This window comes from Ctenopharyngodon idella, chromosome 6 (genome assembly GCF_019924925.1).
Source record: "Ctenopharyngodon idella isolate HZGC_01 chromosome 6, HZGC01, whole genome shotgun sequence".
In the NCBI taxonomy this organism is placed as follows: Eukaryota; Metazoa; Chordata; class Actinopteri; order Cypriniformes; family Xenocyprididae; genus Ctenopharyngodon; species Ctenopharyngodon idella.
The window spans coordinates 23,518,050-23,531,446 of NC_067225.1; the positions used below are offsets into that span (position 1 = coordinate 23,518,050).

General features: G+C 38.3%; 2 protein-coding genes across 6 annotated transcripts in view; both read right to left on the reverse strand.

Annotated features, from left to right (window-relative positions):
* Nucleotides 1–4,954, reverse strand: part of LOC127514767 (gamma-aminobutyric acid receptor subunit gamma-3) — a 123,866-nt gene extending 118,912 nt beyond the window's left edge. For both annotated transcript variants that reach the window (XM_051897937.1, XM_051897935.1), the window contains exons 1-2: nucleotides 3,427–4,954; nucleotides 705–853 (exon numbers count right to left, since the gene is read on the reverse strand). In XM_051897937.1, the coding sequence (XP_051753897.1) occupies nucleotides 705–853; nucleotides 3,427–3,479 (202 nt within the window). In that variant the 5' untranslated portion in view covers nucleotides 3,480–4,954. The remainder of the gene's footprint in view (nucleotides 1–704; nucleotides 854–3,426) is intronic.
* A 1,791-nt stretch (nucleotides 4,955–6,745) lies between these two features.
* The window catches only part of gabra5 (gamma-aminobutyric acid type A receptor subunit alpha5), a 37,294-nt gene continuing 30,642 nt past the window's right edge, over nucleotides 6,746–13,397 (reverse strand). For all 4 annotated transcript variants that reach the window (XM_051897505.1, XM_051897506.1, XM_051897504.1 and 1 more), the window contains exon 11: nucleotides 6,746–8,745. In XM_051897505.1, coding sequence (XP_051753465.1) covers nucleotides 8,452–8,745 — 294 coding nt within the window. In that variant the 3' untranslated portion in view covers nucleotides 6,746–8,451. The remainder of the gene's footprint in view (nucleotides 8,746–13,397) is intronic.

Sequence of the window (13,397 nt, forward strand, 5' to 3'; positions counted from 1 at the left end):
TTTACTAGAAAATAGCATCAATCTCAACCTTGAGATATGTTGTTAGTCTGAGTGAAATGACAATTTCATGTTATTCTGACGGAATGCCTGAAATTTCCTGTCGGATCTATGAATCCTGCTCTCATAGAAGCACTCTGTAAGCTAATATAACTCTTGAAACACATGAAAACAAGCAAATCTGTAAAATTACATTCAAAGTGGATTGTAGAGCAGTACATGAGGCTATTAAGAGTGCTGTATGGTTAAAAAAGGAAAAAGGAAAAAAAAAAAAAAAATTGCTTGTATAAATAAGTAGAAAATCACAGGAAAATATTTCACAGTTCCAGGAATTCAATTACTTAATGTAAAACAATAAACCAGCAGTCTAGCTGTTGCTCACTCTCAATGTCTCTCAAACAGTGAATACATTTGACATTTTTATTCTTACTAGTACGAGGAAAATTGTGTCGCTTAGTGTAATTTGCGGCTGTATTCTCTACTCCACAGTACAAAGCTAATGCACTTCACCAGTTTACAAATGCATGAATTGTTGGGGTAAACACAACAGTTGGACTTCAAGTAAATTCAATTTATGTATGACATACATTTGTTTGCATGTAATGCCTGTAAATGGAGCCTCAAGTTGAGTAAGGCTGACTGCTGTAAAGCTGACTGAATTTCAGTACCATGGACAGCTCAATGCTCACATCTGCAAAACCACTCACCTCCAATATCTGGGCGCAGTTTTTTGTCATACTCCTTTAGTAAGTTGTTTAGTATTTGCGTTGCGTCTGTCTCGTGGGTTTTGGGGGCCAACATTTGATTCACAGTAACGTCGTCGTACTCATCATCCTCAGAAGCGGCTGTTTGAGAACTAAAGAAATAAAAGAAAATGCATTTCACAGGTCACCATTGGGGTCATTTTCTGTGTTTCAGCTTGTGTAAAGAGTTCAATAATGAATTGTTTTGAAGACAACATTTGCAATTGGTTTTAAAAACAATTGCAATTAATACATTCAACTAAAAGTAGCCTATATCTGTCAAAATTGAACAATTACAGCAATGTGGAATAACAGAAGCTCATTAGTCACCATTTTCAGAGAAAACTTTCTATTTTTTTCAGAGCATGGAAGACTGGTTAGCAATCAGACAAAAAACAAAACAAAAAAAAAAACAATATGGCAGTGGAAACCATTTCACAGTTGCACTGGCAAAAAAAAAAAAAAGACAATTAAAGGCTGGGTTTCCCAAAGCACTCAGTAGAACTTTATTCACATGTACAGTAGGTACACTGTAAAAAAAATATTTTCATGGTTTGTTATCACAACATTTTTTCTTTTGTCAAATCAACTTAAATAATTAATGTGGTTCAGATAACATAATATTTCGAGTTTCTGTTGATTAAACCAATCGCCTTCATTGTATTAAGTCAAATTTTTAAATTTCAATGAACTCAAAATTTGAAGGCAACCAGGTAACTTACTTTTTTTAAGTTAAACCAACAATCCTTTTTTACAGTGATATGTCATGTTTCACAAAAGCATCATTATCCAGGCTGTAAAAGCCTTCATAAATTAACTATAGCCTCTGATCACATCATTACATGCTATCTAAATTGGACATTTCTCTTTTTTCCACATTTTATCAGAGACCAGAGGACTAATTAAATTATATCAATGTATTTTGATCATTGCAAACCATTGTACACTAAATCTGAGAAAAACAACCTCAAAGACCTAAATTTACTTGACAACTTTCTAAAGGCCTACTTTGACAAGTTTAAGTAACTAATTGCAATAAAGAGGCAGTATATTCTTAAATTATGAGAGATTTTTACCAAGAAAACCAAGTTTAAATAAATAAAACATACTGTAGAGATTACTATTACTAATTATTAGGCGTGTAACGATACCCTCATGTCACGATTCAATACATATCACGATACTGAACTCACGATACGATATTATTGCAATATTCCAAGACATAGGTAAAAGTTTAACAAAAAATTTACTGTTGATTAAAATGCTAAATTTGGTATTAAATTGGGGGTGGAAATGAATAGGCTTGGACTTAGTGCTGGTAACCCAATGCACAGGACAATGGTGACACCAGAATAAAAATATTCATGATTCTGAAGCTGAAAATACAGAATTATTCTGTATTCGAATATGCTTGCAATCTGTCACTGACTAGATATATTTAAAGTAATGTAGGCCACTTTTTACTGGTAACATAAGACATTTGGTATTATCAGGTATTACCACAAATATTCCCCCATTGAATCATTATACATTATATTCAACATTATATATAGTAGTTTAATGTCGTACTGACACTAAAACTCTGTAAACTTGAATTTTTTCTCACGCAGTAATTTTCATTTTGGGTGAACTATACACAATACATATTGTCACTATCCACGATACACATTGTTGCATTTTTGTATTGCAATATATTGTTACACTAATTATTATTACTATAAAAAAAATCATAATACATATTAGGTGTTTATTTAGTTAGCATTGTGTCAGTTAGAGATAAAACAAAAGAAGAAAGATAAATAGATTTAAAAAAATTTAATTAAATATTGGTTCTAAATATCAGTTATCTGACACTTGTTAAAATAATAGCTAAACTGGTCAAAGAAAAACAATATCGTTTAACCTCTACAAATACACAATAAATATATAAAAAATGTTAACAAAGGACATTTGAGTCTCTTCCTCCTACAAGGGCAGGTCCAAATCCGCTCCAGCAGCCTTGACTGTATCATAACAGAGACATAGTCACATAATGCAACATGCATGATACACGTCGCGTGCAAATTATTAATCACAAGTTGAGCCAATTCCTACCAAAGCCATTATCATTTCTATAATTAATTTCAGAACTTTTTAACAACTTTTCGACAAAACAGCATGCAATTTCCACGTTTTCACGCTATTTTCTGGTTAGGAAGACAAACTTTTGGACATACTTAGTACAGCACCTTTGGAACTGACAGCTCCGGTAACGACGCACACATGCGTTATCTCTACCGTAAAATAACGTACGACGGTAGTTAAAATGATTTTAAAAGCGTAATTTGCTATGTTATCAGGAAACCCATCCATTAAAGACCGTTCTCATAGATTACTCCCACAGATATGATGTTTGAAGACATGACAATAGAGTTGTCTTACAAAAGCGCTGACAGAAAAAACAACACATTCGAAGATTGAAATACATATACACAAAGTCTTCTTAACTTCTTAAATAGCACAAATCAAAAGACTTATTCTTAAACTTAGGTGCTTAGTGCGTGCATCACATCATCGTCGCCAGATTGGTGATATATTATGTGGCATCAGGCTAGACTATGCATAAGAAATCTGCAACGGATAAACAGAATTACCCTTATAAACAATTAATTCCTGTCAAGACAAAGAGGGTAGCAACGTCACTTACCATGCACGAAACACTGACAGAAGTAAGAAGTAGAGGAACCATTTGGTGGACATGTTTTAGGTGAGATTGACTCCGTGTTGAATGTGGCACACTGCACGGAGACTCTTCTAAGAAGAAAAAATAGTGACAGAGCTGCAGCCTTTTCTTCCAGGCTCAATTAAAACAGTGGCGAGTAGTCTAGGTTATAGTCCAACGGGAACGGTAAGACCTCCTCGGCTTAGTGTCCGGTGCTTAAAGTTCACTTACATTGGCAATTAGCGAGATCAAATAATAGAAGAGCCCCTCCTGCTCCTTGAAGTTGCACCACCAGACACACATACTGACGTTCGCACAGAGACAGAGCGCAAACTTCCAAAGTGGACACCTTCAAACCTCTAACGCGTCCGTTAGTTTCTTCAAATTACGTCATAAAAAACAAAGTCTGCTTTCCCAGACGCTTCAGCGGAACTTGAGATCCTCTTCGGGTACATCTGATATTTTCAGCGACAGAATGCTTCGAGGAGAGACATTAAGAAGCGGCTGTTTACAGTATCGCTATCAGCTAGGTAAATGATTTCCGCGCGGACTGTGTTCGAAATGAAAATTGGCGCATAATTGCAGCAATTACTTTGCACGTGCATTGATCGCAGTGCGATTAACTCGATAATAGAACAAGATTGAGGGTGAAGAAAATGTCATCATCCAATTTGGAGTCGAATTAATTATCACAGGGTATTATTCATTGGCACATAAATATAAATAGAAATGCAGTTTTCTGTACTTTGCCATTTTCCGTAGGCTATTATTGCCAGTGAAATGTTATTCGTCATTCTTTATTTCTTTCTATTACTATCTGATTCGGATATACATAACTACTGCTGCTAATTTAACATTTAAAGCTGGAGAAATGTCTATCCGTACTTTGTCCTCGCATTGTTGCGTCTGTATGAGCAGGTGCACATATGCAGTATAATATTTGAGAGACAGCGCCGACATTTATCACCACAGGCAGCTCCCAGTCGCCCACGCACTTTGGAAAAAAACAAGCCCCTTTCTCTCTTTGCTCTGCGTGTTGTGAGATTTTCCTGACTTCTCTCTAGAAAGTTCAGTATCTGTGGTACGCTTAAAAAATGCCACAGGCGAATCTACTTTTGATTATTTGAAAGAAGTCTTTTGTCATTTTGACAAAGATATAATCAAATATTAATTAAAAAATGTACAAAAAAAGCTGAAGTGTTTAGTTTTTACTCCACCAGCGTCAACGTAATTAAAAAAAAAAAAAAAAAAAAAAAAGGCGATTGTTTCAAACAGGTTTCCTCGTGCACTCCCCCGCCCCGCCCCAAACACACCTCATTGGTTGAGTCTATGACGTGCTTGTCGAGATCGAACGTTACCACATAGCAAACAGCCTAAAATTGCTTACATATAATGGTCTCTGAATATAAGATAAAGTATTTTAACATAGAAAAAATTGCACACTAGCTTTAATAACACATAAAACTACACGTCGACCTGATTCGCTTTGTTTTCAAGTTCTTATGACGGTATGGTGTCTCCCTTTTTGGGTTAGCGGGAGCATGAACTCGGCCAGTTCAAACGCATGATAGACTATCCTCTTGTGGCTGATTACAGTAATGCAGATTGGAGGTGCAGCACACAGTTAACCACAGCACATACTGAACCAAACATTGGAAGAGCAAAAAAGGAGTGCAGCTAACCACAAGAAAACTGCACTGTCACAAATTTTGACTCACTAGAATTGAAAACGTAATTTTTGATATACAATCAAAGTAGTGCCAAACATTCTAGAAAAGTGCACTTTTTAGACCACTTTGAGTAAACAACTTTGAGAAAACAAATGCAGAACAAAACCCTGTAAAAGTGAAGTGAATAAAATCAGTTAGAAAACAAATATTGATAGTTAAATGGATGGAATCAAAAACATTAGGACAATAATGATAAAAAATATTACAGTGTAAAACTGTTTTAAACACTGCTTTTAAATCATTGCTAGTTTTGACATCTCTATGCTTAAATTGTGGATGGTCAATGTAATTTGTCACTTTTTTAAAAATGTATTCCATGTTAACAATCGTGCCACTACCACTTTAAATGGTTTTCAGCTGTCATCTCTGCACAATAGATTAAATCAAAATAGTGACATAACCAAACGCTTTTTGACAAGAAAATGCATTTTCAGCTTTAGGATATGCAATCTATGTTTTTTTCTTAATAATAAAATGAAAGCAACTGGGTATCTATCCACAATACAAACATAAATCTGTAATGACATATCTGAGTGACAGCTTCTAAACTCTACACTAGCGGAATTCCGGTCCGGCACCAGGAATAGGATTCCAAGCTCTCACTCCGCCACTCAGGGGATTAAAGGTTTAAAGTCCATTGGCATGCTGTGCATTATTGTGTGAGGGATGAGTTCAGTATATTGGAGTGGCTTACATTTGCCTTACATGTAATAAAATGAAGTAAAGTCTTTCCGTGAGCCCCCAACAACAGTGTGACATGTCAAATAAATGTCAGTGTGACTCTGAAACAAAGTAACATAGTTTAACATTCATAAAGCTTACCTAAGAATGGTGATTAAAAAAAAATGTAAATGGGTAGAATACACAAATTTAATTTGTATATTCTGTGTACTTTGTACAGGGCATCACACACTGAGCACAGCTGCCAGTGTACAGCAATATGCTAGTATATATCACTCACAATGCAAAATTGCAGTCACTTGGTTGCACTGGTTCTAGTTTAATTTGGTACCATTTATAGGAGCACTGGTTGGAAAAAGCAACTTAAGTGAAGCTAAATCCTTCTCAAACAGATGTGGGCCAGATGTTGCCTGCACACAGGACCAGAGGAAGGATTCCGCATCCTCCCTGCTCCAGGAACTCTGGTCTTGATGTGTGCATGTGTGTTTGCTCGCGCATGTATGTGTGCGTTTTGTATAATCCCAGGAGTAATCCCAGGAAGAATCCTTCTTCCAGTTACAGTGGCTTCTGTAGCAACTGTTCCATTAGGAAAATATCATGCTAAGCTTCATGTGCAGTCTTATTGCCATGATCCTGTGAATAGCAGCCATGAACCCAATAAACATAAAACCCCTACAATCTCATGGCACATGGTTCAGCGTTAACCAAAGCAAACGAGCAGCATAATATTTTTTGATGTAAATAAGATTCTTGTTGATCTTCGTTCATTTAACTGAGCTCATTTATGTGGGAACATTTCCTTGTAAGGTGATGTCACTAACATTCTAGGTCAGGTTATTTCTAAAGATTGCAATTAAGAAATGTCTTCGAACAGAAGTAATCACAGAACTTGGTCAAGAAACATATCAGGCAGAATTTATTGCTTCAGACATGTATGCTTTGAGGAACAGCTGTACATTTCTGGAAACATCCATTGTTATAAAAGGGCACATTACTGACTCACTTGAACTCTACCCATGATTCATTCGCCTATAGGCCTGAGTGGCATACAGAGGAGCTGAGCTTAATGGCTCTTGTAGTTGGCCTCTTAATGAGCTACACATCATCTATTGGCTCACCTAGTTTTTTGTCTCACTTCCATGTAACAAGTTCAGAATAGAATGATTACAGGATAACAACCGAATCTTCCCGAGTCACATTTTCGCAGTAACAAGGTCATTGTTCTCTCCTCCATGTAATTCCCCAAGTAAGTAGCCATGCATTTCGGTTGAAGGCCAGAGTGTGACATTTCCATTTTAACATGCTTGACAACAGCAGGTTCCACCTTTCTACTATATGTCTGACTTTCTTTCTCTCTTTTTTTCCTTTCTTTACGTTTTTAGAATCTGAAAAAAATGAATTATTCTATGTAAATGTTTCTTTCATTTTTCTTTCAGAGCTTTTTACCTGATCATTTCACATTAGTCTTGGTAGCGCAAAAAAAAAAAAATCACTAGGTGTCAACATTTAAGGCTTTTGCTGACTTGTTCCAACCTCAAAACCCACTGACCAATTTACAACAAAGAGAAAAGTAAGAAAATGTCTGTCACCTAAACAGCATGAAAAGCCAAGTTAAAAACAATTAACTGTAAAGAAATGGCATATTCTGTCAAAGCCTACAATATTTCACAATACAATCTGCGTTTACACCATCGGCAAGCTAGCTCCCATTCATGTCGCTTTGGCTGCACATTAGAGTAGCGTAGCAGAACCATTTTCAGCTCTTCCTCACTAATGTTAAGCCGCATCTACATTAAAAGCAAAGCATACACAAGCTATGTACAAATGATTTGAAAGTCTTAGCTGCAACCCGACCTTGTTCACCTTGCAGAATATCTTGGTCTAAAGTGTGAAAAGCTGCCTAAGGTGCGCAATTCTATTTAGCTACTTCAGAAAAGCTTAGAAAAAATGACAAATGAAAGTGAAATCAGTAATTGCGGGACATTTCCGAGCACTCTTATGAAGTAATCCCTCAGAAGGCAATATTTTTAGCATGGCTAAAAACTTAGCATAGCATCTGTCTGCCTTACTCCACTGATGCTAAAGCCATTAAACATAAAGAAGAGAAGCCTCAAGTCCATTAATACAAAGCAAGGGTTTCATTATAAGCAATTACCCATTACAACATAGTAGAAAAAGGTTTTTGCATAGCATTTGGCCTTGCTGTACTTCTTTTCAAAAATCATTTTTATTCTGTGATTAATGTTGATGCCAAATGCATTAATTTTTGTTCAGGTCCTTTGGAAACTTTTCATGAATGAAATGGTAGCTTGTATGGCACTCATTTCGTTGTAAAATGAATGCAATAACCAGTGGAAACCAGGGAAATATAAAATAAGAAGTCAAGGCAAATATGGCAATTATATTCCCATGCAATTTATGATATCAAGAGGGAAATGCAACAAGAGCACTCCTTTTATAGATTAGCGAAGTGAGAGGTGCAGTAAATGAGTGCTCGTCATCAATTTTTGCAAGATTAGCTTGTCACTGGATACTGAAGTGGAGAAGAAAAAGAGGCTGTGAAGGGAATGTTGCGGTGGCGTTGGGTATTTTGTGTGGGTTAAACGGCACCTTTAATCACCGGTTCCCTGTTGAGGTATGTGGCCCAGTAGACCAAGTTAAAAGTCCCAAAGAGGACCGGGAACACTATCCGGGACATCTTGTCAATTTTGCTGACGCTGTTGTATGTCTTTTTGGGGTCCATTGCGGGCTTGGTCTCAGCACTCTTCAACTGAACAGTGGTGCTGTTGGAGATGGTGGAGATAGCTGCATCCTTTGTGATGTTGGGGGTGAAGTTAACTCCGGATGAACAGGCATTGTTTGGCTTCTTGGAGAGCGCCAGTGGGTCTTTTTTCTGTGGTTGAGAAAGGTGAGGAGAAGATATTGTTAGAGTCAGGAGATTTTAAACAAGATTGTCAGTGTAAGAATGAAGCTGCTAACTATCTGTTTGGAGAAAGCCCAGATAATGAACCAGTTTGAAGGTCGTAAACTTCTAATTAAAGGTGAAATACAGTCAGGGTTAACAGAGATCTGACTTTGAACATTAAACAATGGCCTCTGCAGGGCCAGCAGAAGAGATTAATTAAAAAAGCAACAGTAAAATAATGGAGTGGTCGAGACTGCAGTTCAGACGGTAGATTGAACTTGAGTATGTGCAGGTGACTTCGAGGCAGTTTTTCCAAGTGAAATGTCATTTAGTTTATTACAGTAATCTTCTGTTCTCAATCAGTGAGACATTGGGCAAATGTTCATCTACAGAAGTTATGCTTTTTTTAAAGGATTTTTCTCCACAATTAGTATAATTACTTTAGATTGAAGAGAAGTGATTACAGCTCTAAAAATCCTGCTGTACTGCATATATCCAGCACTTCCAGTACTTTCAGGTGGGCAGAGGTAATCTGTCACCATGCCAGCTTATAGGGGTGGCAGACAAAAGAATCCGACTTCTAGCAACCCCATTTACTATTACTATTCACCTTGGCTTTCAAGCTTAAAAGAGATGCAAAAGAACCATTAAAATAGTCTATGTGCTGTATTACAAGTCTTCTGAAGCCATACAAAAGCTTAGTAAAAGGAACAGACCAAAATTTATGTCAAGTTCATTAGAGAAGTAGCGATGCCTGGTTTGAAAACAAGCCTTTTCAATGAACCATTGTGAACTGGATCAAATTGGAAAGATCCATTCTCAAGTTCAACTCAACTCAGAAACAGATTTTATGATCTGGTCACAGCAGTTAACAGCTGTGAAAGATTTTCATTGAATAACTTACAAAATTGCTGTAAAGAACTCAGAACACTTATACACACATACACTACCATTCAAAAGTTTGGGGGCAGTAATATTTTGAATGAAATTAATACTTTTATTCAGCAAGGATATATTAAATTGATCAAAAGTGACAGTAAAGACTAAATCGTTAGAAAAATGCTGTTCTTTTGAACTTTTTATTCATCAAAGAATGCTGAAAAAATATTGTCAAATCAGCATATTAAAGGGATAATTCACCCAAAAATGAAAATTCTGTCATCATTTACTCACCCTCAAGTTGTTCCAAACCTGTAAAAATGTCTTTGTTCTGTTGAACACGAAGGAAGATATTTTGAAGAAAGTTTGTAACCAGCCGTTTTTAGCCAGCCAGTTTGTAACATTCTTTAAAACATCTTCCTTTGTGTTCAACATAACGAAAAAATTTATACAAGTTTGGAACAACCTGAGGGTGAGTAAATGATGACAGAATTTTCATTTTTCGGTGAACTATCCCTTTAAAATAATTTCTGAAGGATCAACTCAGGTTGCAACCAGATTCGGTGAGAAGTGGAACAAGACGCTGTGTCTAAAGCCCGGGATACACTGCACGATTTTAGCAATCCTATAAGATTATTACTTTATCACACTGTGCGACATGGATCTGCTAAACTTGGGTACGACATGCATGTATACTGTACGATGATGACACCCACTGACTCGTAGGCTACGATGCAAGTTTCTATAGAATAAAACGTCATCAGCATGCGCTACTGGTAAACAAAACACTATGTTGAATCACACTTTGGCAGTTGTAGTTTTTATGTGCGCTGGGAAAAAAAGGAAGCGGCGAAAGAAGAAGGGAAAAGAGCTTGAGGTAAGCAGTTTTAAGTTTTAGCACCATGTCGTGTTGATTTCATGTCGCATTTTTATTGGCTGGTCAGTAGACGTAGGTCGTAGCAGCAAACACACTGTGCGTTGATCATGCTGAATTTCTGACGCTGTCAGAAAATGATCGTAGGCTATAACATGACACCGATTAAGAGCCACGATCACAGAAATCGCCACGATTGTTTCACGATGGCAATCTTTCGTCTGGGACAGCCAAAAATCGTGCAGTGTATCCCGGGCTTTAGGGTTGGCACTATGGGGAACACGTGACCAGTATCTGAAGCACGTGTTTAACCACACTTCAATATTTATTGGTGGATGACAGTCCATGACATCATACGTGGAAATCCTGTGAGTATTAAAGGGCATCTGTATTACACGTCATCAACTCTTTTGTCTAAAGGAGATGTGCAGCAAAGTCTGAGGTATGGCAATGAGGCGCAGTGTCTCCTACTCTGGGAACCTGGTTGCATATGCAACCTGAGACATTCCCTTTCGAAGTGGAACTTCGACACTGTGTCTTGGTGTTGACGTTGTGAGGAACGTATAACCACTATGCCATGATGAAGGGATGCCTGCCTCACTAAGCTGTGAATATGCACAAACACAGTAGGCATAGCATTAAACGACCCTACGGAACTAAAACGGAGTCAAGAGCACGTCAACCCCAAGGGCGCATCCAATGTGACTTGCAAAAAGGTATATAGTGGCGCTACTCCCTAAGCCAACATCCCGGGTGCTAGGGAAAAAAATCCACAAGCTTCTATGCTCCATAGCAGAAGTCCCGGCTAGTACAACCTTCCTCCCTCCCTTGCTATAAGGGGAGATACACAACATAGCCTCGGCTGTGTTGTAATATGCCTTGCTATCACCTTAGCAATATTGCCTGAGCAATATTACCAAAGGGAGCATGCAGGGTGCTAAAAACCTTGGTCATTAGGGCCCCAGCATAGTAATTCCATAGGAGTGGAATTACTTGTTTTTGTAAGATGTAGCCTAACTCCATAATACCCAAGCTACAACCTTCAGCATTTACACCAAACCAAGGAGGAGCAAACGTCCATATCATTATTCAGGACAGGAGGCAAAAAAAGAGAAGGACATATTGTAGTTTGCCCATTAACTCTAATTCAACAAGCTCTCATTCAACAAGCTTTCTTTAGTTCGCTAAACTATATTATGCAACAGATAACAAGGAGGGATGCCCCGCAGGCGATCTACCTCTACTTGTCAGCATTCTCAACACGGATCACCCAATATAGGGAGCAATATCCCTACTTCAAGACTCAACAGTAGTTGGGGAGGGAGGTAAACAAAGTAGAGGGACACTCTATTAGCCACATAACTCCATTCACCCTGCATCAACCCTAAGGTGGCACCTGTCTAAAAGGAGCAGGTGAAGGGAGCTGGATGTTCTCAGACATGAGTGGCCATGCTTGCATTCTGACCCTGTCTCAAGCTCACTGAAGACGGGCCAGGAGAATTGGAAGCTCTAAAAGGCGAAATAGACGGAAATTATAGCAGCAGCTGTGGTGGGGCGCAGCTCAGCGACCACTTCAGGAGACAATCCCTGCTCCTGATCCAAATCTCTCAGCAGATATGCCTGGAAAACATCCATTGTGTGCAGGGCACCACCAGCCTGATCCGCACCTTGCCATTCAACCACAAGGTGGTCTGTAACTGTTTAGATGGCAAGACCGGAGCCTTCAAAGAGGATGCCTCACTCTGCAAGAGATAGCTAGCAAGAGTCTCTTCGATGGGACATCTTCACGAATCCCTGCTCGCGCAATCCTTCCATGTTCACATTATTTGAAAGTGGAAAAGTAAAAATGCGTGCTAAATACGGTTTCTTCCAGGATCTCCCCACCTCAGTGTGAAGATCCAGGAGAAACAGCATTGAGTCTACAACAACTTTCTGTTTCTCACGCTCTTTGCCCTCTCCTACTACTTCCAGCTCCTCAGACCTAGATGTCTCCAGCAACATGCTCTCTGCTAGATTTGAAGATGCCAACGAATGGGCTTCCTGATCCAGCAGATCGTTCGAGCCGGCAATGGAGGATTGAGAAAGAGAAACACCTTTCTGAAAGCCACCTCTGCCAGCTCGAACTTGCTATCGCCACAATCTAAGTCTAACCTGAACCGCAGGGTGCAGATACTTGTCTCTAATCCATCGAGAAGATGGCTAAGCTTCTTCACTGTGAATTTGTCACAGTGAACACATCCAGCCCCCTCGTGTGCTGAACTTGAGTGCTCCACTCTCAAGCAAAACAACACAAAGATCGTGGGTGTCCTCAGGTGTCGTAAAACAAGGACACAGAGGCATGTGATTTTTAAAGCATTGGCTGCTTGTTTTCTCCATAATTCATCTTTGTTATCACACACTACAAACAAACGGGTCCTAAAGACGAAAAAGCTGAAGTATAATACAGGCGGCTTTTTATACTCACGGGTGCTCAGCTTGTGACGTCATGGACTACCGTCAGCCAATTAATATTTTGGTGTGTGGTTACATAAGGGCATTCCCTATAGTGTCAACACTAAGATGCAGCACAGAAGTTCCACTTCAAAAGGAAACATGTGACACTGAAGACTGGAGTAATGGCTGATTCAGCTTTGCAATTTACATTTTAAAATATATTTAAACAGAAAACAAAAAGTTATTTTAAATTGTAATAATTTTTTACAATGTTTTTACTGTATTTTTGATCGAATGTGTGTATAAACCATACTGCCAATAATGAACAGTCTTTTGTCTACATCACTTCCTGCTCTTGCCTAAAGAAGGACCCCACAGCAGTGGTTTTGGGCTTTTAGAAAGACTCCTCAGCAGGAGAGGAGGAATAAGCTGGTGTTTGATAAAAAAAAGTGAG